The 24,355-nt window shown below is 37.9% G+C and overlaps 1 protein-coding gene across 3 annotated transcripts in view; it reads right to left on the bottom strand.

Moving 5' to 3' along the window:
• The window catches only part of DAW1 (dynein assembly factor with WD repeats 1), a 46,306-nt gene extending 23,346 nt beyond the window's left edge, over positions 1-22,960 (bottom strand). Inside the window, exons 1-4 of one of the 3 annotated variants that reach the window (XM_081052808.1) lie at positions 22,773-22,960; positions 12,819-12,891; positions 2,914-3,058; positions 621-679 (exon numbers count right to left, since the gene is read on the bottom strand). In XM_081052808.1, the coding sequence (XP_080908934.1) occupies positions 621-679; positions 2,914-3,058; positions 12,819-12,891; positions 22,773-22,854 (359 nt within the window). In that variant the 5' untranslated portion in view covers positions 22,855-22,960. Of the gene's footprint in view, positions 1-620; positions 680-2,913; positions 3,059-12,818; positions 12,892-18,047; positions 18,091-22,772 lie in introns of those variants that run through there. The other 2 variants (XM_081052810.1, XM_081052809.1) reach the window with 2 other exon arrangements.
• Between the last annotated feature and the right edge of the window lie 1,395 nt (positions 22,961-24,355).

Below are 24,355 nucleotides of genomic sequence, written 5' to 3'. Positions count from 1 at the left end.
GATCTAATGCTCAGGCATGGTGACTATAGTTAATAATACTGTATTGAATACCAGAAATTTGCTAAAAGAATAGATTTTAGGTACTTTCTTCACACACACTCACAAAAAAATGTTAACTATGAGGCGATAACATTTTAATTAGCTTGACTGTAGTAATTATTTCACTATGTATACGTATATCAAATCATCTGTTGTACACCTTAAATATATACAATTTTTATTTTAAAAATCTATCCCTTGATTGTTAAAAATACAAATAAAGGTTAGAAATAGAAATTAATAGTCAGAGCACAAAGGATTCTTAGGGTAGTAAAACTGTTCTACATGACACCATACTGGTGGATACATGGCATAATACATTTGTCACCCCACAAAATGCACAAAACCAGGAGTGAACCCAAAGTAAACTACAAGCTTTGACAATGATGTATGAATGTAGACTCATCAATTGTAACAAATGTACAACTCTTTGAGGGATTTTTACAATGGGAGAGGCTGTGGGTGTGTGTAGGCAGGAAGTATATGAGAAATCTCTGTGCCTTCTAACCAATTTTTCTATAAACCTAAAACTGCTTTTAAGAAATAAATTCTAATAATTAAAAAAAAATAGAGAACCTTACCAAGAACCCGATTTATTAAGTGCAACATTAGTCAGTGGCAGTATGTGTGCTCTGAGAACCTTCAATGGAAAAACAAACAAACAAACACCATTTGTTTTAAACTCAAACAAAATTAAGTTCAATTCATTAATTTTAACTTCAAACCAATGAAGACATTCAGGTTTATGTTAATTATATGTAATATACAGACAATATCTAATATCTGAAAAAATGGAGAAAAATACATTGTACCTTTTATTACTAAGATTAATAACACATTTGGTAATTACAAATAGTCACAAAAACATAACTAGATTTGTATTTTCCATCAATATGCCTTTAAGGTACATTTCTGCTATTAAATAAGATATTAAATAGCACTAATTTATAACATTTTCTTTCACATACTGCACATGGTTTTGTATATACGTATGAACAACATATAGCGGAAATACACTAAATACAGACTTTCAAATATAGACTTTCCAATATATTATTACTTTTTGAATCCTAAAGCTTCTTCAGAATCAGGATATGTCTTATTTTATTTATCTTTCAATCCCTACATTATCCAGCACCTACTTGATGCTTAGTATTAGGTTGGTGCAAAAGTCATTGTTGTTTGCGCGATTTTTTTTTATCCTTTTAAATCACAATTACTTTTGCACCAACCTAATAGTTATTGAATGAATATATATATATAAACTAGATAGCCTATTTAGAGAGTGAGTGGATAGGCTGAGGCTGTCCTAGTTATGTCTACTACCAGAGTGTAACTACTATTAATAGTGTCCCCTCTCCTTGTCAAAAATGTTCCCTTTGAAGGATAAATTACAAGGTCATGCTAGTTATAAAGCTCACATTTGAAGTTAAATAGTGCCATCTGCTGGACAAAGCTGTATTATAAGAATAAACACCCTTTCAGTAGATAAAATGGATGAATGCAAAAGATTGCATGGATATTTTGTATTGGATAGAATATGCTGAGTACATAAATATTTTATTATAATTATATTTGAATCATAAAAAGAAAGTACGTATAATATGAAGCTATTCTAGAATAAACTATTAAATATTGTCAAATAATAAAGAAAAATAAAAGCTCTTCTTGAAGTAACAAATGACTGCATTTGTTACATTTTTTATTTAATAATCAAAAACTATAGAGAAAAATAAGCATATTTACATTGCATTAAAATTGTTATATAAACACTAGACTTCTCATGGTGATCACTTTGTGAGATATATAAACATCAAATCACTATGTTGTACACCTAAAACTAATATAATACTGCATGTCAACTATACTTTAATTAAAAAGAGCTTTATGTTCCAGAATTTTAAAAATTGTTATATAAGCCACATTAATAAATAATTTATCAAAATATAGTTTAGTTCACATGAAAGCAGAAAATCTAAACTATTAATGTAACCATGAAACACAACTTCTTAATATTACTCTAACTGGGAAAATAATTTTAATTATTCAATAACTTAAAACTCCCTTAATGGTTACCATTTAAATGTATCATCATAAAAGAATAGCTAAATTTACTACAATAATTATTGAACCTCTCAAGAAAACAATAAATTTCATTCACTCATTCAACCAACATTTATTGAGATTTAGTCTTAACAAATACAAGGTGTGATCAAAAAATATGGTGAATGTTTAAATTTAAAAAATTTATTACAGTACAAGATACATTGCCATTAAACCCCTTTAGAATACTCCCCCCCTTTGAACACACTTATCCCATTGTTCTTGCCACTTTCTGAAGCGGTTCTGGAAGTTCTCTTTCGTGAGTGTCTTTACTTCATCCTCCATCATGACAATGCTCCGTGTCACACATCGCTTCTGGTATAAGGCAATTTCTGTCAAATAAAAACATTATGGTGTATCCTCATCTACCTTATTCACTGGATCTGGGACCATGTGACTTCTGGCTCCTCCCCAAAGTCAAAATGACCATGAAAGGTAAACGTTTGAATAGATTCAGGACAACAAGGCAGCCACGGCACCGCAACAAAAGACACTCACAAAAGAGAACTTCCAGAACTGCTTCAAAAAGTGGCAAGAACGATGGGATAAGTGTGTTTGAAGTGAGGGGGAATATTTTGAGGGGGGTTGATTAATGGCAATGTGTCTTTTACTGTAATAATTTTTTTTTAATTTAAACATTCACCGTATGTTTTGATCACACCTCATGAGGCACAGAGGGAAAGAGAAAACAAGATTTATATTGTACCTCCAATTAATAGAATATCAATTAATCAACATTCTTCTACCTAGTATTTTTAAAACACACATTACCTTAAAAAGATAGAATTGGTGGTTGCTGTGCTGCCCCAGTTTGTCTTGTAGCCTCTGTATTAAAAGTTTTACTAGGTCTGATCGGGAAGCTGTGATTAGAGGTTCTGCTTTCTGTATCTCTTCTACTAAGGCATTCACATCAGTACTGAAATTCACACACACACAAAAATGTTACTTTTTTTATGCCAAACATTGCATATATGTTCATTACATGAAGAGTTGTGTTGCATTATGAAGCATAGCATTTATAAAATGTCAAGAACACCATCACCTTAAACCAAGAGATTTCTGGAAAAATATCACACAAATCAATAAAGAGCACTGTGCAAGGGAGAGGGAGAGAGAGAGGGAGAGAGAGAGAGAGAGAGAGAGAGAGAGAGAGAGAGAGGGAGGGAGGGAGGGAGGGAGGGAGGGAGGGAGGGAGGGAAGGAAGGAAGGAAGGAAGGAAGGAAGGAAGGAAAGAAGGAAGGAAGGAAGGAAGGAGAGAGAGAGAGAGAGGAAGAAAGAAAGAAAGAAAGAAAGAAAGAAAGAAAGAAAGAAAGAAAGAAAGAAAGAAAGAAAGAAAGAAAGAAAGAAAGAAAGAAAGAAAGAAAGAAAGAAAGAAAGAAAGAAAGAAAGAAAGAAAGAAAGAAAGAAAGAAAGAAAGAAAGAAAGAAAGAAAGAAAGAAAGAAAGAGAGACAAACCTGGTGGCCCAGCTACCAGCAAGGTGTTTACTTAGCGGACAGCGTCCAGCTACAGTTCCTTCAGGATTCACCTCAGCATTTGAGCCGCAGGCTGGGTCTTCACGGCCCTCAGCCCAGGGCTCAGCAAATGGACTGTCTGAGAGCCAGGCCACTTCCGCCCCATGAGGGACTGCTCTAACCAGCAAGCCTTGCTCCGGGGCTCCCCTTTGGGCTGGCAGAGGCTGTCATCAAATCTTCATCATCTAGTGATGGTGTTTCCTACACGACCCTGCTTCATCCCCTGGGCTGTCACAGGTATCATTTCCCAGTAACCTTTTACCCACCTACCTCTGTCTCATCATCTGCTTCCCAGAAACATGAGCTCTGATAAGTCTCCTCCTCCTTCTCCTCATAAATAAACATTTCACCAGCTCCAGTTGTGTGCAAGGCACAGAGCTAGGGGACTATTCATTCCACTTCCATGTATTGAGTACCTACTGTAGGCTAGGCCCTGGGAGTGTGAAAGGATGGGCCCAGCTCTCAGGAAATAAAAATCTATCAGAATAGGAGTGAATTGTTTGGAAGAGAAATGAATCAGAGACGGTTTATAATAGTGACTTGGATAAACGCTGACAGAGTCAGTCGTCAACAGAGTTTCATAAGAATTAAAAAGATAATAATGGCCCCTTGGAAAAGTTTCCAACAAATGTTATGAATCAATATAGATTTTCTGGTAAAATCTAAATTAACCAGATATTTAATCTGTACACCCCAACCCAGCAGCTCTATTCCAATTGCTATTTTCCCATACAGTGACTCCAGCATGTCATATATAATGCAAGTGTTTTTATACCCATCCAGATTTTTAGGCAGAATTAGAAATAAGACCTATACTTTTTTTTTTAACTTTGAGACATTTCTTGACTCCATAGGATGACTATGGCATCCTAAGGATTTACACTTTTTAAATATAAAATCTGCATTGTTCTGAATCTTTTTTTTTTAATTTATTGGGGTGACAATTGTTAGTGAAATTACATAGATTTCAGGTGTACAATTCTGTATTACATCATCTATAAATCCCACTGTGTGTTCACCACCCAGAGTCAGTTCTCCTTCCATCACCATATATTTGATCCCCCTTACCCTCATCTCCCATCCCTTCCCCCCTTACCCTCTGGTAACCACTAAACTATTGTCTGTGTCTATGAGTTTTTGTTTCTCATTTGTTTGTCTTGTTCTTTTCTTGTTTTTGGTTTATATACCACATATCAGTGAAATCATAGGGTTCTCTGATTTTTCTGCCTGACTTATTTCACTTAGCATTATACTCTCAAGATCCATCCATATTGTCACAAATGTTCCTATATCATCTTTTCTTACCGCCGAATAGTATTCCATTGTGTACATATATCACAACTTCTTTATCCATTCATCTATTGAAGGACATTTTGGTTGTTTCCATGTCTTGGCCACCATAAACAAAGCTGCAATGAACATTGGAGCGCATCTGTCTTTATGTATAAATGTTTTCAAATTTTTTGGGTAGATACCCAGGAGAGGGATTGCTGGATGATATGGTAATTCTATTCATAACTTTTTAAGGAACTTCCACACTGCCTTCCATAACGGCTGCACCAGTCTGCATTCCCACCAACAGTGGATGAGGGTTCCTTTTTCTCCACAGCCTCTCCAACACTTGTGACTATTTGTCTTGTTGATGACAGCCATTCTGACTGGGGTGAGGTGATATCTCATTGTGGTTATTATTTGCATTTCTCTGATGATTAGTGATGTTGAGCATTTTTTCATATGTCTATTTGCCATTTGTATGTCCTCTTTGGAGAAATGTCTCTTCAAGTCCTCTGCCCATGTTTCAATTGGGTTGTTTTTTTGTTGTTGAGCTTCATGAGTTTCTTGTATATTTTGGATATTAGCCCCTTATCAGAGGCACTGTTTGCAAAAATCTTCTCCCATTCAGTTGGTTGCCTCTTTATTTTGTCGATGGTTTATTTTGCTGTGCAGAAGCTTTTAAGTTTCATATAGTCCCATTTGTTTATTTTAGCTTTTACTTCCATTGCCTTTGGAGTCAAATTCATCAAATGCTCCTTGAACCCAAGGTCCATAAGTTTAGTACCTGTGTTTTCTTCTATGCAGTTTATTGTGTCAGGTCTTATGCTGAAGTCTTTGATCCATTTTGAATTAATTTTGGTACATGGTGACAGATAGCAGTCCAGTTTCATTCTTTTGCACGTGGCTATCCAATTCTCCCAGCACCATTTATTGAAGAGGCTGTGTTTTCTCCATTGTATGTTTTTAGCTTCTTTGTCAAAAACTATCTGTCCATATTTATGTGGTTTTATTTCTGGGTTCTCAATTCTATTCCATTTGTCTATGTGTCTGTTTTTCTGCCAATACCAAGATGTTTTGATTATTGTAGCCCTGTAGTACAAGCTAAAGTCAGGGATTGCGATACCTCCAGTATTGTTCTTTTTTCTTAAGATTGCTTTGGCTATTCAGGGTCTTTTGTGGTTCCAAACAAATCTGATAATTTTTTGTTCTATTTCTTTAAAAAATGCCATTGGGATTTTAATGGGGATTGTATTAAATCTGTATATGGCTTTGGGTAATATGGCCATTTTAACTATGTTGATTCTTCCAATCCATGAGCACGGAATGTCTTTCCATTTCTTTGTGTCTTCTTCAATTTCTTTCAAAAATGTCTTATAGTTTTCAGCATATAAATCCTTCACATCCTTGGTTAAGTTTATTCCTAGCTATTTTATTCTTTTTGCTGTAATTGCAAAGGGAATTGTTTTTTGTATTTCTTTTTCTGAGATTTCATTGTTAGTGTATAAAAATGCAATGGACTTTTGTACGTTGATTTTGTAGCCAGCAACTTTACTGTATTCGTTGATTGTTTCTAACAGCTTTTTGGTGGAGTCTTTAGGGTTTTCTATATATAGCATCATGTCATAAGTGATAATTTAACTTTTTCATTCCCAATTTGGATGCCTTTTATTTCTTTCTCTTGCCTGATGGCTCTGGCAAGGACTTCCAACACTATGTTGAAAAGCAGAGGTGATAGGGGACAGCCCTGTCGTGTTCCTGAACGTAGAGCAAAGGGCTTCAGGTTTTCACCATTAATTATGAGATTAGCTGAGGGCTTGTCATATATGGCCTTTATTATGTTAAGGTATTTTCCTTCTATACCTATTTTATTAAGTGTTTTAATCATAAATGAATGTTGTATCTTGTCAAATGCTTTTTCTGCATCAATTGATATAATCATGATTTTTGTCCTTTATTTTGTTTATGTGATGTATCACATTGATGGATTTGCGGATGTTGAACCATCCTTCTGCCCCAGAGATGAACCCCACTTGGTCGTGATGAACAATATTTTTAATGCATTGTTGTATTCGATTTGCTAGAATATTGTTTAGGATTTTTGCATCTGTATTCATCAGAGATATTGGTCTGTAGTTTTCTTTTTTTGTGTTGTCCTTACCAGGTTTTGGTATCAGGGTAATGTTGGCCTCATAAAATGAGTTAGGGAGTACTGTCTCTTCTTCAATTTTTTGGAAGAGTTTGAGCAGGATTGGTATTAGATTCTGTTTGAAGGTTTGGTAGAATTCACTAGTGAAGCCATCTGGTCCCGGACTTTTGCTTTTGGGAAGGTTTTGGATGACTGATTCAATTTCCTTACTGATGATCGGTCTGTTTAGATTTTTCAGTTCTTCATGGTTCAGCCTTGGAAGGCTATATGTTTCTAAGAACTTGTCCATTCTTCTAGGTTATTGAATTTGGTGGCATATAGTCCTTCATAGTATTCTTGCATGATCCTTTGTATTTCTGTGGTGTCCGTGGTAACTTCCCCTTTTTCATTTCTGATTTTGCTCATTAGTGTCTTCTCTCTTTTTAACTTAGTGAGTCTAGCCAAGGATTTGTCGATTTTGTTAATCTTTTCAAAGAATCAGCTCTTTGTCACATTAATTTTTCTATTGTCTTTTTGTTCTCTATTTCATTTACTTCTGCTCTGATTTTTGTTATTTCCTTTCTTCTACTGATCTTGGGTCTCACTTATTCTTCTTTTTCTAGTTCTTCAAGTTGTAACATGAGGTTATTTATTTGGAATTTTTCTTGTTTCTTGAGATAAGCCTGTATAAATTTCCCTCTTAAAACTGCTTTCACTGCATCCAAGAAAATTTGGTAGGATGTATTTTCATTGTCATTTGTTTCTATGTATCTTTTGATCTCTCCTCTAATTTCTTCTTTAACCCAGTCGTTCTTTAAAAGTATGGTGTTTAATCTCCATGTATTTCTGTTTTTTCATGCTTTCTTTTCTCAGTTGATATCCAATTTCAAAGCCGTGTGATCAGAAAATATGCTTGGTATGATTTCAATCTTCTTAAATTTGCTGAGGCTGATTTTATGTCCCAATATATGGTCTATCCTTGAGAATGTTCCATGTGCACTCGAAAAGAATGTACAGTCTGATGTTTTAGGATGAAGTGCTCTATATATGTCAATTATGTCCATTTCATCTAATGTGTCATTTAGGGCTGCTATTTCATTATTTATTTTCTGTTTGGATGATCTATCCATAGCTGTCAATGATGTATTTAAGTCCCCTAGTATAATTGTGTTTTGGTCAATTTCTCCCTTTAGTTCTGTTAGTAGTTGCTTGGTATATTTCGGTGCTCCCTGATTGGGGGCATAAATATTGATGACTATTGTCTTCTTGTTGTATAGTCCCTTTTACCATTATGAAATGTCGATCTTTGTCTCTTGTTATCTTTTTCACCCTGAAGTCTGTTTCATCTGATATCATTATGGTTACACCTGATTTTCTCTGAGTACCATTTGCTTGGAGTGTCAATTTCCACCCTTTCACTTTGAGTCTATGCTTGTCCTTGTAGCTGAGATGTGTCTCTTGGAGACAGCATATGGTTGGGTTTAGTTTTTTGATCCAATCTGTTACTCTGTGCCTCTTTATTGGTGAGTTCAGTCCATTTACATTTAGGGTGATTATTGATATGTGAGGACTTCCTGTCATTCTATCTTTAGTTTTCTGGTAAGGCTGTGTCTCCATTGTTTCTTTGCCTTTTTGTTGTTGTCTGTTATTTCTGTGTGGTGGTATTCTATGATGTTTCCCCCTGTTTCTTCTTTTATTACAGTATATATTTCAGTTCTGGATTTTTTTTGAGTGGTTACCCTTAAGTTTATGTAAAAGAAAGTGTGATATTTAGAGTATTCCATTTTTTTCAGCACACTTACTTTCTCCATTCCCATATTCCGGTTCAGGCCTTTACTCTCCCCCTTTTTATGTTGCTACAAATTGTCCCTGTTGATGGTGGTCGAATAGCCTCCTTTAGTATTTCTTGTAGTGCAGGTCATGTATTAGAAAATTCCCTCAGCTTCTGTATGTCTGGAAAGGTCTTTATTCCTCCTTCATATTTAAAGGATATCTTTGCTGGATATATTATTCTTGGCTCATGATTTCTCTCTTTCAATAGTTTAAATATTTGGTTCCACTCCCTCCTAGCTTGTAGAGTTTCTGCTGAAAAATCTGATGATAATCTAATGGGCTTTCCTTTGTAGGTTACCGTCTTCTTTTTCCTGGCTGCCTTGAGAATTCTTTCTTTGTCATTGATTTTAGACAGTTTCAATACAATGTGCCTTGGAGAAGGCCTGTTGGGATTGAGGTAATTAGGTGTTCTATTTGCTTCTTGGATTCGAGGATCCAGTTCTGTCCACAAGTTTGGGAAGTTCTCATCAACAATTTGTTTGAATATATTCTCTGTTCCCTTCTCTCTTTCTTCTCCTTCTGGTATGCCCATTATTCTTATATTGCTCTTTCTGATAGAGTCAGAAAGTTCTTGTAGAGTTCTTTCATTTCTTTTAAGTCTCAAGTCTCTTTCTTCTTCCATCTGTGTAATTTCCAGGTTTCTATCTTCGATGTCACTGATTCTTTCCTCCATCTGGTCAATTCTACTACCTAAGCTGGTTATTTCATTCTTAATTTCTTCTATTAAGTTCTTAATCTCCAGAAATTCTATTTGGTTCTTTTTTAAAATTTCAATCTCTTTCGTAAAATGCTCGTGTTGTTCTTTGATGGCATTTCTGAGTTCATTAAATTGCCTTTCTGTGTTCTCTTGCATCTCGTTGAGTTTTTTCAGAACTGCAATCTTGAATTCTCTGTCATTTAAGTCACATATTTCCATATCTTTCAGTTCCTTTTCTGGCGACTTTTCACTTTCTTTCTGAGCTGTCTTGTTGCCTTGGTTATTCATGGCAATTACTGATTTATTATTTCTCTTCCTAGACATCTACAGGAGTGGCTTCTGCAACAGGTTGATAGAAAGAGGTCTTTCTTTTGTTTGCCAATACTTGTTGGTAGAATGTTTTATTTTCTCTCTGACTGCAGCCTTTTATTCCCTCTCTCGCACAGTAGTGCTATGTTTTCTCTGCACTATTCCAGCTTCTCACACAATGGGGTGATTCCCTGGGAAACGGGCTTCTCCTCTGTTAACAGTTTGCCTGACTCATAGGGCACCACGTCCCTGTGGGGATGTGGAGAGCTTTTGAAGTTCCAAAGCTTTTTCTGCACCAGATTCAGAGCCTGTATGTTTCAGCAGTTCTGTTTACTCCTGCAGGGATCCGCCCAGATAGGTGGGGCCAGGGGCGGGGTGAGTTGTGAGTGGTGGCCCAAAGCAATGGCTGCGACCACCACCACAGCCGGTCCTGCTTCCACAGCTGGTCCTGCTTCCACAGCTCCCTTCCCTTTGCCAGAACTAGTTGGGCTGAGAATCTGTGTCTGCAGTCCACAGTTCTCAGAGCAGCAAATATTCTGTCCTTTGATCTGACACTGCTACTGTTCCGCTTCTAGCACCAGGCAGGTGGGGGTGGGGTGAGCTCTGGGAGGGTAGGGAGGGGGAAGCTAGTCTCAGTGCCTAAGGCTTCCATTCTCTGCTCAGCAGTGAGGGCTTAAACCACCATTTTCAGCCTTCTTCCCTCAGTCGTTGCTCCGAGGTTTCTGCCATGAGCGTTGGGTTCAGCCGTGTTATATGCTGCCCCCTCAGCCCTGTGGGCCGTAAGCGGAGCCCTAGCAGTCCGAGTTCTTCCCTCTCCCACAGCTGCAGTAGTTCCAGGATGCAGCGAGCTTGGAGCACTGAGCTAGGTCTGCGTCCTGCGCCCGCTCGGCTCCATCTCCTCACTTCTCCCTTCTCCCCTCCCCCGCTCACGCGATTCTCCCACCTTTAGGTGAATTCAGTAGTGGGCCTCTTCGTCTTGCCTCTCTGCTGTGCAGGGAGTCCTTTGTGGAGTTATTGTTGTTCGATTAGTTGTAAATTCCAGGGGAGCTTTACAGAGGCACACCTCACGCTGCCATTTTGATGATGTCTCCTGTTCTGAATCTTTAGCTGGAAGTTATTCTCTCATGTAGAAGTTCCCACTCATATGATGTTCTGTTTTGTACCAGTTGTTTCTCAAACTAGACAATAAGCCCATTGAGATAGGGATTATGATAAGTATTTTTATAGCCTCTCATAGACTCTAACCTAAGGTTTATATGAAGAAGGTACAAATACATCACTACTGACTAAGTAAATGAATGTCTAACAATGGAACTTTCTGCCTGCTGGCATAATCATCACATGAATCAGTACTATGTTCCATTTACAAAAATAACAAAAGGCTTGATTTTATCTGAGGCCTTGTCTTCCCTGAAAATAGAGTAAACAGGGATTAATGTAGGTGAAATTTAATGACATTCTGTCACCGTTTACTCTGATTTAGAAAACAATACCTATTGAGCACTTTCTTTGTGCCAAGCACCTGGTATAAGGCTTGCACTCCACTATGACCACACCCTGTCCTCTCCCTAAAACAGACTCCAAACCCTGGCAGCAGTTCTCATCAGCCATGAGGCTGTTTGCTTATTTAAAACTGAAGAGCAGCTTGTCTACTATTTAATTTCAGTTTTGTGTGAAGTCCCTTTGTTAACAGTCTCTGTTCCCCTCTCCACTAATCACGACAAAGTAAAAGGACAGTCACAAAGGAAAATCACTTATTTCATTGGGGTAAAACTCTAAAACACAAATTTTTGTTCTACTTTTTTCAATTTTCTCTCATTCAGAATATATTCACCTTATCTGAATGCGAGCTCCCACAGGTATAATCACTAATCTGATTCTGTCTCTTGAAGCGGAATTTTGCATAAGATTTCCTAAAAGGAAAGATTCTGTGCAATATCCTCTCACAAGGGGATTTCCTCTGGGTGAAAAACAAGTTTCAGAGATAAAGGTTTGTCCCTCCCAACTCTGCCCCATGGCAATTAACGATGAAGATTGTATGTGCTCAGCTCTATGAGATATTTATCTTCCAAGAAAATAACAGGCTCAGTAATATTCTTAAAATGTAACAACTAGCACTCCTCAAAAATCTCCAAAAAAACAACTAGTACTCATCAAAAACAAGGAAAGTCGTGCTCGCTTCGGCAGCACATATACTAAAATTGGAATGATACAGAGAAGATTAGCATGGCCCCTGCGCAAGGATGACACGCAAATTCGTGAAGCGTTCCATATTTTTTAAGTTATACAAATGTCTAATCACTGTTATACACCTGAAACTAATATACTATTGTATATCAACTGTAATTGAAAAATAAAACAATTATTTTTTTAAAAAGTATAATCAGGAAAAAAAAAAAAAACAAGGAAAGTCTGAGAAACTGTCACAGGAGATCTGACAACTAAATGTAATATGGTGCCCTGGATGGGATCTTAGAAGAGAAAAAGATGAGGCAAAAAAAGAAAACTAAATCAAAGAAGATCTTCAGTTAATAATAATGTATCAATACTGATTCACTAATTATGACAAAAGTACAATACTAATCTAAGATGTTAATAATAGGGGATTCCGAGGATGGGGTACTAGGAACTCTGCCTTCACAATTTTTCTAAAATTATTCTAAACTAAAAGCCTTTTTGGGAAAGGAGGTCTATTTAGGAAGAAGAAAAGGGCAGATGATCCTTCTTCTACCTCCTCTTCATTCAGCAAAGACACTCAAGTGGAATTCACTGAAACAAACAGGACATAATACACCACAGAACATTTTTTTAAAGCAAAATATGGTCTGAGTTTATGCAGCTCATCCACACATCACCTGATGTCACAATTTTCCAATTAAAAAAAAATAGATATAAAATACATTTGACATTCTATAACAGGCTTACCTAGGACTGAGATCAAGCAAATCTAAGGATTTGGTCTTCAATTCTCCACTCTTTTCATATTCCAACATAATTCCTGTAAAAATAAACAAATATGTTATAAAACATTTATGATGACAACCTATGTCAAAGGTTAACCTACTTTGGGCCGGCCCGGTGGCTCAGGCGGTTAGAGCTCCATGCTCCTAACTCCGAAGGCTGTCGGTTAGATTCCCACATGGGCCAGTGGGCTCTCAACCACAAGGTTGTCAGTTCAATTCCTCGAGTCCCACAAGGGATGGTGGGCTCCGCCCCCTGCAACTAAGATTGAACACGGCACCTTGAGCTGAGCTGCCACTGACCTCACGGGTGGCTCAGTTGGGTGGAGCGCGTCCTCTCAACCACAAGGTTGCCAGTTCGACTCCCACAAGGGATGGTGGGCTGTGCCCCTGCAACTAGCAACTGGCAACTGGACCTGGAGCTGAGCTGCACCCTCCAAAACTAAGACTGAAAAAACAACTTGAAGCTGAATGGCACCCTCCACAACTAAGATTGAAAGGACAGCAACTTGACTTTGAAAAAAGTCCTGGAAGTGCACACTGTTCCCCAATAAAGTCCTGTTCTCCTTCCCCAATAAAATCTTAAAAAAAAAAACTAAAAAAAATTAAATTATTAAAAAAACACCTTCTTTGACATAATTGTTTTCATTTTTAGTTTTCAATTTTTTTTAATTTTTCAACATAAGATCTATGTAGTGATATCTAAATCTAAAACAAGATTATATAACTCACTTTTCCTTGGTCCTTCCTTTAAATATAACTAAATACCCTTGAAATTACTCAACACGCAATGCTAAATTAATTGAGAGTTATGAAGATGAATATGGACTGGCTAGAGGCTTCAGGAATGACAGTGTGGTGAGTTCTCTAGGTTTTCTTTTTATTTCTTACATATCCCTAAACTAGGGACCAGAGGGACTTGCAGCCTGGAACCACCAAAAGGCATAAACAACAAAAAAACAAACAACAAAAGCAAAACTTACCTTCCATGGCAAAAAGAGGAGAAGGGAAGTCAAACAAAGAACTAATGGGGAGCCCTAAACCCTGCTCCACAGCTGGGGTCTCTGCAGGCAGTCCAACCCACCAGTGAAAGCCTTGGGCTATCCAATTTCTCACTGCAAACCTGGGCCCCAGGAGCAGTCTGATCTGTCTGGAGCAGACACAGCAACAAAGCCCTAGACCTTCTCAACATGTGCTCCTTTGCTGGGGCCCCAAGGAGCCATCTAGTCCATCTACAGCAATGTCAGGGAAGTCCTAGGATTTCCCAGACCCTACTCCACAACAAGACCCTTGGTAGGCAGTCTCATCCACCTGGAAAAGGGTAGTAATAAAGTCCTAGGATGTCCCAGATGCTACTCTATATCTACGCACCAAAGCAGTGTCTCTCTGCCTTTCAACCAGAGGCATAACAAAGCCCAGGGTCTTTGCCCATACCCCCAGAAGTTCACCCAGTGAGAGCAGGCATATTGGGAGGTATCTTCTGCCCTGCAGGTGGTACCAACAGGGATCAAACAGGAGCCTTAGCAGCACCGGGAAACTAAACTGCCATTGGAACTAAGCCCACAAAAGTAAGCCCACAGAACCTATATGCAAAGTCTAAACATGATGACGGTCCGCCAAAATAGATTTAGTTAGGATCAAGTGTCTTCTAATATAATAACCAAAATGTCCAGGATACAATAAATAGGAAAAGACAATTAACCAATCCCAGTCCCCAGGATAAAATAAAAACCTCACCCATCATACCAAGTACCAGAGAAAGAGAATCAACAAACACTGATATGAAAGCAAATCAGATGCTGGATTTATCTGACCAAGATTTTAAAGGAGATGTCATAAAAATACTTCTGTAATCATAAATACACTTGAAACAAATAAAAAATTTTAAAAGTCTCAGAAAATAAATAGAAGCTATTAGAATGAACCAAATGGGAATTACAGAACTGAAAAGTTATATAACCAAATGAAAAGCTTGCTGAATAAGGACAATAGTAGAATAGAGATGACAGGATAGAATCAATAAACTTGAAGACAGGTCAATCAAATACATTTAATCTGAACAACAGAGAGATAATAGACTGGAAAAAAAAAACTGAACAAAGCCTCTTAGCCATGTTATTACACTACCTGTATGGCTATGGACTAGTAGATCTCAAAACATTTGGCCTTAGGAAAACCTTACACTCTAAATTATTGAAGTCACCAAATAATTTTTGTTTTTGCAATATTTTCCATATTAAATTTGAAAATGTTTTTAATTAATTATTAAGTTGTTTTTAAATAACAACAATAAACTCGTAGTATATTAACATAACTAACATATTTTATAGTAATAACTATACCACCCCCAAAAAAATTAAGAAGAGTAGCACTGTTTTACACTTTTGCAAATCTCTTTAATATCTGGCTTAATTAAAGAGCTGGATTCTCATCTCTGATTCTGCATTCAAGCTGACATTGTACATTGTGTGGATGAAGTATAAGAGAAAAATCTGGCCATACACAGATATGTAGTTGGAAATGGAGGAATATTTTAATTGCCTTTTCAGATAATCATGGTTAATCTCCTTTGATGCTATATTAAAACTTAACAAGAGGTGGTTTCATAAAGATCGGTTGTAATATAGAATTTGAAATCACATAAACTAGGTCTTCAAACTCTGTTACATTAAAACCATTGGTCTATTTTTTTTTTTTTTTTTATTCTTTTTATTTCTTCAAATAGCTTTTTTTAAAAAAAATTAAAAAAAAAAAAAACCATTGGTCTAACTCGCACTTTCAAAGGATATTTTATCCATGTGTGAATTACAACATCATACACTGGACATTTGAAAAATATTAGTTTACTGAGTTATGTACACCTTCTAAATGTGTACATTGACATATTTCTAAGTGAAATATGTCACTATTTCATCATACAATATCCCAAAAGTCACATTTGTTAATGTCACTACCAGTATTTAGCATCAGAAAACTCTCTTACTGTTGGTAAGCCATCAAGCTCGTGGTGGTAGGCACAAGTTTTCTGAAATTCTAATATTTGCTTGAAAGCTCACATTTTATCACTGGCAAAAAAAAAAAAAAAAAAAAAAAAAAAAGAACCTAAAACCATGGCAAGTCTTGCTTGGAAGTTTCAGACTCACTTATTTTCAAGAAAATGTCTGCCAAATATCCAAGTTGGAACACCATGTTTGTTTCTCAGTCTTTCAAGTGAAAATGGTGTTCCATGAAAAACAATAGCTACTTCATCTCTGCACCCAAACAACTGCACAGGTGTTTTACTCAAGACAACTGTCATACATCACAGGGCAGCAGAAGTGCTCTATGAGTGCCTTCTGTCTCATTACCCAGAAGACATGTACCTTACGTGAGTGTTTCAACACATGAATGTTTTACTGCTTCATCAAGGACATTCTTAAGTGAAACTGAGGGTTTTATTTCCTGCTGCAAGTATGTGTGCGTCAGTGAGGAATACAATGAATGACCACTACTATAGTCTGTCGCACTGCCTTGATTTGTAGTACGGTGCCAGCAGCTTCACCTTCCACTGTTTTTGCGCCACTAGTGCAAATGTCAATACAGTGAAAAAAGCAAATAATACTATCTTATTGTTATTATGAAAAGAGATTTGATCTTGAGGCCCCACTAAATGGGTTCAAGGGCCTCCAGAAGTTCCCCTACAATTTGAGAATCACTGCTAAAGATCATAATTTGATATAAAAGATGTCAAATTAATCTATGGTGTTAAAGTAATTATAATGACTATTTTTTTGGCATTTGAAATATTACCAAATACTATATAAAACAATAAAGTGTGATCCTGATACAAAATAAGATACATATAATAGAATCATCTATATATGGGAATTTTAAAACAAGATAAGGTAATACTTCAAATTAATGGAGAAAGGATGGATTATTCAATAAATAATGATGCAATAATCAGCTGAAATTAATAAAGCTATATTTCTACCACACAATGTACAAAAACATATTCTAGGTTGATTAGAAATTTTAATATTAAAAATAGAATATAAAATGGTGTACATAAGAGAACATATTTATATCTTAGTATCTGTAATTGGCATTTTAAGCATGATGTGAAACTCAACAGCTAAAAAAGAAAAATTTGACAGATTTGTCTGAAATAAATTTTAAACTTCTGCACAGTAAAACATACTACGGAGTTTAACACACATGATAATCAGGAAAATAATTTCAACTATAAATACAAAGCTTAAAGAACTTAATGTAAAAACTCTAAAATGATTTTAATAAAGAAAATGGACAAAAGGCACGAACAGTCAATTTACAAAGACAGTGATCAATAAACAGACCAAAATAAAATGTCCCCAACTTCATTAAGAAATACAAAATAAAAGATAAAAATTTTATCTATCAGATTATCAAAGATTACAGAGGCTGATAATACTCAACATTAGCAAAACTGAAGAAACAGGCATTCTCACTTACTATTGGTAGACATGGTAGGTGGCTCCTTTCAAGGGGCCATCACACCTTCAGGGGGTTAAAGGTGAACTTAGATATCATTTTATTTATTTTTCAAAATTTGGTTATAAGTAAATTATTACTTTTATCATAAAAAATAAGAACATGAATAAAAATGAATAAAATGATAGGGATCAAAATTATTAGAATATAAACTCTTGAAGACCAAAATCCCCATAAAATTATTTGAAAACTCAAGATACAGTACCTTGAAACATACAAAGGTTCTATCAAGTTAAGACATCAATGTCATCAAGGACTGTTTGTTTCATGTTCTGTAATTTTAATTTTTTTGCAGTATATATAAGGGTACTTAATATGTACTACTTATTATTGAGGAAAGTAGGTGTTCAATAAATAGTTAAGTAAATAAATAATATAAATAATGAGTAAGTAATATATCATAAGCTGTAGCTCAGGGAAAGGTTGGAAAGAATTAGCCCTTGACAACCCATACATAATATCCAAAGAATATGCATTTTAAAAATAGAGCAAACAAATACAGAAAATTCTTTTATATTTACAACTGTCTTGTTTGTAATAAAACGACAAATGTTAAAAGTCTTTAGGTTGACTACTAAAAATTAGTTGGGTTACTATACAAACAGATCTAGAAAATAAAGTGCAAACTCTGAAACATGTACCTTTACTTTTTCACTGACAAACATCAAGGTAGTATGCTCACCTTCCCATGACCACTGAGCTCCAAAATGAGCAAGAGGCTGCTTTGCGTCTTGCAGTAAAGAATACGAACAAAAAATGGACAAAGAAGATGTGTTAACCTAGATGCACAGAAACAATGGATAAGTCTTGCATGAGGTAAAAATAAACCTTTAAAAAAAAATGGACAAAGATGTTTCCAGAATACATGTTGTTCTTTAGTAGTTGTTTCCCACGGTATCTTTTTTCCCCAATTTCTTTATTATTTTTTTTTTATTGAATTCATTGGGGTGATATTGGTTAGCAAAAATATATAGGTTTCAAGTGTACAATTCTATATCATCTATATGTCACATTGTGTGTTCACCACCCAGAGTCAGTTCTCCTTCCATCATCATATATTAGACCCCCTTTTATCCTCTTTAAGCACACCCCCTCCCCCTTACCCTCTGGTAACACAAAACTGTTGTCCGTGTCTATGAGTTTTTGTTTGTTTGTCTTGTTCATTTGTTGCTTTCAGTTTTATATTCCATAGTATCTTAATACTCTTGATCTTCTCCTAGGTGTGCATTATTATGCAATAGATATAGTGCCCAAAACACTTATGTAAGAAGCTGCTACCCCCAAAATTCTGCAATGTACTAAAAGCCTAAGCTCCAAAAGATATGTGTATTCCTTACCCAGGTCATATTTGGTCAACAGAAACCGTTAAAATGCTCAGAATATTAATCAGTTTAATTAATGTTTATTTAATTCCTTCTCCTGGCCAAAAAATTAGGGTCCTGCACACAATAGATGAAAAATAAAGACTGTCATAACTGAGTCAGTTGGAAAGCATATATTTAGCACCTACTCTTCACAAAGCAAAGAGCTTATGAATTAATGAATGTGACCAAGATAAAAAGGAAATGTTTCATGTCTGATTAACCATGTTACTGCTATGTACCTCTTGTTATCAGGAGTTTAGGTAGAGACAGGGATCACTCAGTGCGTGCCAACAAGGCCATGCTCCTGACATATACATTATACAAAAGAAAGTGGGAGGACTGAAATGAGAGGATTAGGAGGTGAAACAAAATTGCTCTATAAACAGAAGAGATAAAGGTCTCATGGGAATGACTCAGTGGTGAGTGATTTTTCCTCTTTCATAATGTTATTGAAACACCCACCTACAATTTAGTAGTATCTCCCAAACTTGCATATAATGTATGGTTCTCCAAGGATGGGAATTTGGAAATTAAATGTCTAACATGCCAAGTGATGTGGCCTCATCAGAAGATCATCAAGGCAATAGTTGCAAGCATGTGTCTAAAGCATTTCTTGAACCTAAGATTGCGGTTAGAACCCTGGACTTTTAGAGCTGCAGCGGACCTTGGAGATGACCTATCCAACCCATTCACATGTCAGGCAGAGTTCGTGGCATTCTACTTAACAAACATCATCTCATTAAACTCATTCATTTATTAACCAAATATGCAAGTGCCTTTTTATGCACTAGGCTCTATTCTACGTGCTAGAGATATGGTAGTAGACAAAATGGACAAAGTCTCTGCCCTCAGAAGCTTTTATTCTATCTGGGGAGACAAAGCTAAATAAGTAAAATGATGGCATGTTGAATTGAGATAACGCTAAGAAAGACAAAGCAGGGAAGAAGCTACAAAATATCTTGATAAGAAGTTGGAAATTCTAGAAAGGGAGGTTTCACTTTACTAACTTTATTTACTTTGGAGGAAAGAGCTAAAAAAGAAAAAGGTGAGAGTGCTAGCAACACGGATGTCCAGGGACAGATGATTCCAAGCCAAAACAAACAAACAAACAAAACAAAACAAAAATAAAACAGCAACCACAGAGACCCTGAGTGGGGGCACGACCAGCCCACCCAGGGAACACCATGAAGAGTAGCGATGCTGGAATGGGAAGCACGATGAAGTCAGAGAGACAAAATGGGGAGAGGATCCTGTAGGGTCACAGAGTTTATGGCCTCAGAGATCATGCCCTTTTCCTTTAAGTAAAATGAAAAGTCCTTGAAGAGCTTGAGCTGAAGGAGTGACGTGATCAGACTGATCAGACGTAGCTTCTAACAGAGTCATCCACTGCTGTGAAAGCAGACTGAAGTGGAGCAAGGGCAGAACGTCTAGCAATAAAGCGAATGGCGACCGTGGTTGTGGAGAGAAGTTGTTGAATTCTGTCCAGTCATGTATCGGATGAGATTTCAGTACACAACAGACCACATATACATACGATGGCGGTCCCATAAGATAACAATGGAGCTGAAAAATTCCTACCGCCTAGTGATGTCCTAGCTGTTGTAACATTGTAGTGCAACACATCACTCACGTGTTTGTAGTGATGCTTCTGCAAACGTGTTGGCTGCCAGTCATATAAAAGTGTAGCACATACAATTATGTACAGTACATAACACTTGATATGATAACAAATGAGTATAGTATCAGCTTATGTATTTAGTATACATTTAATCACTATTTTAGAGTGTACTCTTTCCATGTGTGTGTGTGTGTGTGTGTGTGTGTGTGTGTAAAAGTTTGCTGTAAAACAGTATGCCACGTCACTAAGATGCTGTACAGGTCTGTAGCCTAGGAGCAATAGGCTTACCATACAGCCTAGGTATGGAGTAGGCTAAACCATCTAGGTTTGTGTAAGTGCAGTCTATGGTGTTCATACAAGGACGAAATCACCTAACAACATATTTCTCAGAACATATCCCTATCGTTAAGCGGCGCATAACTGCATACATATTTTGGAGATGTGCTGACAGGGTTTCTTACTGGATCAAATGTAGAGTGTGCAAGAGAGAAGAAAAGGATGAGTCCAAGGTGTTAGCATGGGCAAAGTGGAGGAACGGAGCTTCCATTGACTCATGAGGGAGACCAGAGGAGGCCAGTGTGAGATGCACACGGGACATCCAAATGAGGAATCAGGCAGACAGTTAAGTACTCAGGACTACTCAGGATGGTGTTTAAGCCCTGAGAATGGATGACAATGCCCAGCAAATAAGTATAGATAGAGAAGTCCAAGGGCGGACCTCTGGGACCCTCCAACATTAAGAGCAGAAAAAATAGAAGCCAACAACATCAACCAAGAAGGAGTGACAATGAGACAGGACGAAAAACAGAGTGGAAGCCAAAGGAGGACAGAATGCCCAAATGGGTCAAATGCTGCTGTCAGGTCAAGAAAGGCAAGGACTGAGTGTGGCCCAGGGGGTTAGCCATGTTGGAAGTCACTGGGGATCTTGAAAAGGGCAGTTTCAGTGGAGCAGTGAGGGTGAAAACATGAGGAGTAGGTTCAAGACAGAAAAGAAAAACCGGGAACAACTTTCTTTCGAGGAGATTTACTCTAAAGGAAAAGAGATAAATGGAAGAGTAGCTGCACAGGGTCAGCAGTCCTGTGAGATGGGTGCTGTTATCACCCTCTGACTGACATCTCAAGAGATCAAAACATATTGCCCAAGTTACTAAATTTTTATATGGTGGAAGTAGTTATTACCATCCCAGAGCTCATGTTCTCAACCTAAACTCCACAGCAAAGGAATGAAAGCAAGACATCCATCACTCTATTTATGGGAACGAGCACGGGCCCACATCCAAACACAGCCAAAGTAAAGTTGTGGAATGCTTAAAGAGAAAAAGCCATTAATCTTAATTTAAAATTTCCTAAGTATCACCTCTCATATCTACAGCGTTTTTATTTTAATTAGAATTCCAAGGGACAGAAAATGAGTGTGTTTCCTACAAACGTTAACTTAACATTGGAGAAAGTTGCTGCTCTCAGGTCCACTCTTGCAGGAAGACCTCAACTTTTCATTGTGTAAGTAAATTTGGTCATCATCTACTTTGTGGCAAGTTTTTCAGACTTTTTATTTTATATTTGTCTTATTTTTAAAAGTGAGTTCTGAATTAGAAGCCAAGAGTTCTGCTCCTATTTCTGTCCCTAACAAACTTGGTGACCAACAGACTTCAAATATTCTCTAAAGGTGACCATGTCTTCACCTGTGAAATAAGAGAACTAAGCAAGTTTATCCTACTCAAACTATAGCATTCTGGAGGCTTGTTTCATATTCCTTAATTCAGCGAAATCACGGACTGTCACCTTCCTTAAAGCTCCATGGCACAGAGGGCAAAGCACCTACACAATAGGCCATTAATAAAGGTGCTGATGGATAATACAGTCTGGAAAACAATCACTAACGTAATACGCTTGGTCAAGCATGTATTTCTCTTTTCTTTTTTCTTTATTTTTATTTTTTTAAATTTATTGAGGTGACAATTGTTAGTAAAATTACATAATTTCAGGTGTACAATTCTGTAATACATCATCTATAAATCCCATTGTGTGTTCACCAGCATTTCTCTTTTCATACTCAACACATGTTGACTCTGGTACATTTTTTTAAAAAAGTAATATGGCCTTTGTCAGTGTCTTCCCTTCGGAAAACCAAGATCCCAGGACATCACCAATCACCCCCTCTCCCTCCTCATCTGCCACATTTCTAACTAAACAGAAAGCATTACAACTAGGCAATTTAAAAGTTTAGAGACTTCCTAAAAGAGTCATTTTAAAGGTTTTGAGGAACAGAGTCCAGCAACTGAAAGAGTAAGGAGCCCATGTTGGGAGGCGGTCACCCCCTGGGGACCCCGCTGCTCTCTCAGGGCCCCGCACCCTCTTCCACCCCAAACCCGACCGGAGCCAGAGTCCAGGTTCCCACTCGAGGCGGAGGGGACCCGACCGGTACCTGGCGGGTAATAACGGAGCAGGAGGCTCTTGAGCTTCATTTTCGTGCCCCGGGACATCCCGCAGACCCGCTGCGTAGCCATGGAAACGGTCAAACAACAGCGGGACGGCGCGGCGCATGCGCGGACGCCGCTGCGGGCTCCGGGGGCGCAGAGCTCCCAGGCAGGGCTCAGCGGCTGGTGCACGTGGCGCGGGACAGGGGCGGGGAGCGCGACCTGTCCCCGCCGCCGTCGCCTGCATCTGCCTCCGGGTTCCCGGGGCCAGGAGGGAGCTCCAGGTCTTGGCCCTGGGACAGCACACCGGCCCGGCTGCCGCCCCCCAATCTTCACCCCTTGGTGTCTGAAGTGGGCAGTCACGAGAAATCCCCCCGTGTCCTCAGTAAGGGTGACCTCACGGGGGGGGGGGGTGCGGCTGGGAACCGCCAGCCTGGGCTACGGCCTGGGGCGCGCGTTCTGTAGCCTATTGGGTTTCCGAGGCGGGATGGGAGGGAAATCACGCTCCCTGTTACCATTCCTGCCAACCCCCACCCCCACCCCCACCGCCCCCACCGTGCCCTGTCCCTGTCCCCACAGAAGAAAAATGGCCTCGGTGTAATAGCCTATATTTGTTGACGCGATGCCGTGCACTGCGCTAAGCACCTTATGCACCTGTATTCATAGAGTCCAAACAAAGGCATAAATTATGCACCATTTATTCCCACCTCCATCTAAAGGAGACAACTGAGAATCCCAGAAAGTGAAGAACTAGCTAGGTCCAGGTCTAGTGAGTGGTGGAGGTGGGATGGGAAGGCAGTGCCGCAGAAACCTGCACCTCTGCTCTCAGCCCGGAGCTTACGGCTTTCGAGGCCTTCGTGTGGCTTGTTCTATTTCTTGTCATCATTGGTCCTTCGCCTGCCACCTCAAGTTTTCATCAGGAAGCCTGTGCAGGGGAAGTGTGGGTTATGCAGATTATCAATTTCCTTTAAGGAATTTCGCCCGAGGGCAGAAATCAGAATTTCCCAAACTTAAGCAATTCCTGTTATCTTCACAACTGTGGGTGGTCAGGACTTATCACCTCCATACTTCCATACCTAGAAGTTTTCTTTGTGTTCTTACAAGTTCTCTAAGTAGACTCGTTTTACTTCACTTTTTAAAATGTAATTTAAAAGAATACTGTAAATTAAAATGTTATATTAATTTCAATGAAAAGCAACAGGCAACTGAAAAAATAAATGTGATTTTTTTAAATGTTATTGAATTACTTTATATTATTGCCTGCCAGGCTGTGAAACAAAGGTCTTCCCTTTCTTTCTTTCTTTCTTTTTTTTTTTTTTAAAGAGGACAAAGCAACTACAGTAGTACCTGGGTTTTCCTAGGTGTCGGTAGTTGAACATTTTGGTTTATGAACCCTGTAAACCCGGAAGTAAATGCTTCAGTTTTCCAACATGACTCAGAAGTCGAACATGTCACACGGCTTCCGCTGAGTGCAAGATCCTGAGGCCTAGCTGTCGGCTGTTTTCCAACGTTTCAGAACTCGCGGATTACATTCGAAAACCAAGGTACCACTGTATTTGAAATTTCAAGACAGAGTAGCACCCAGCTGAGC

The sequence above is a fragment of the Rhinolophus hipposideros genome (genome assembly GCF_964194185.1).
Source record: "Rhinolophus hipposideros genome assembly, chromosome: 6".
In the NCBI taxonomy this organism is placed as follows: domain Eukaryota; kingdom Metazoa; phylum Chordata; class Mammalia; order Chiroptera; family Rhinolophidae; genus Rhinolophus; species Rhinolophus hipposideros.
This window is presented reverse-complemented; position numbering and strand designations above follow the sequence as displayed.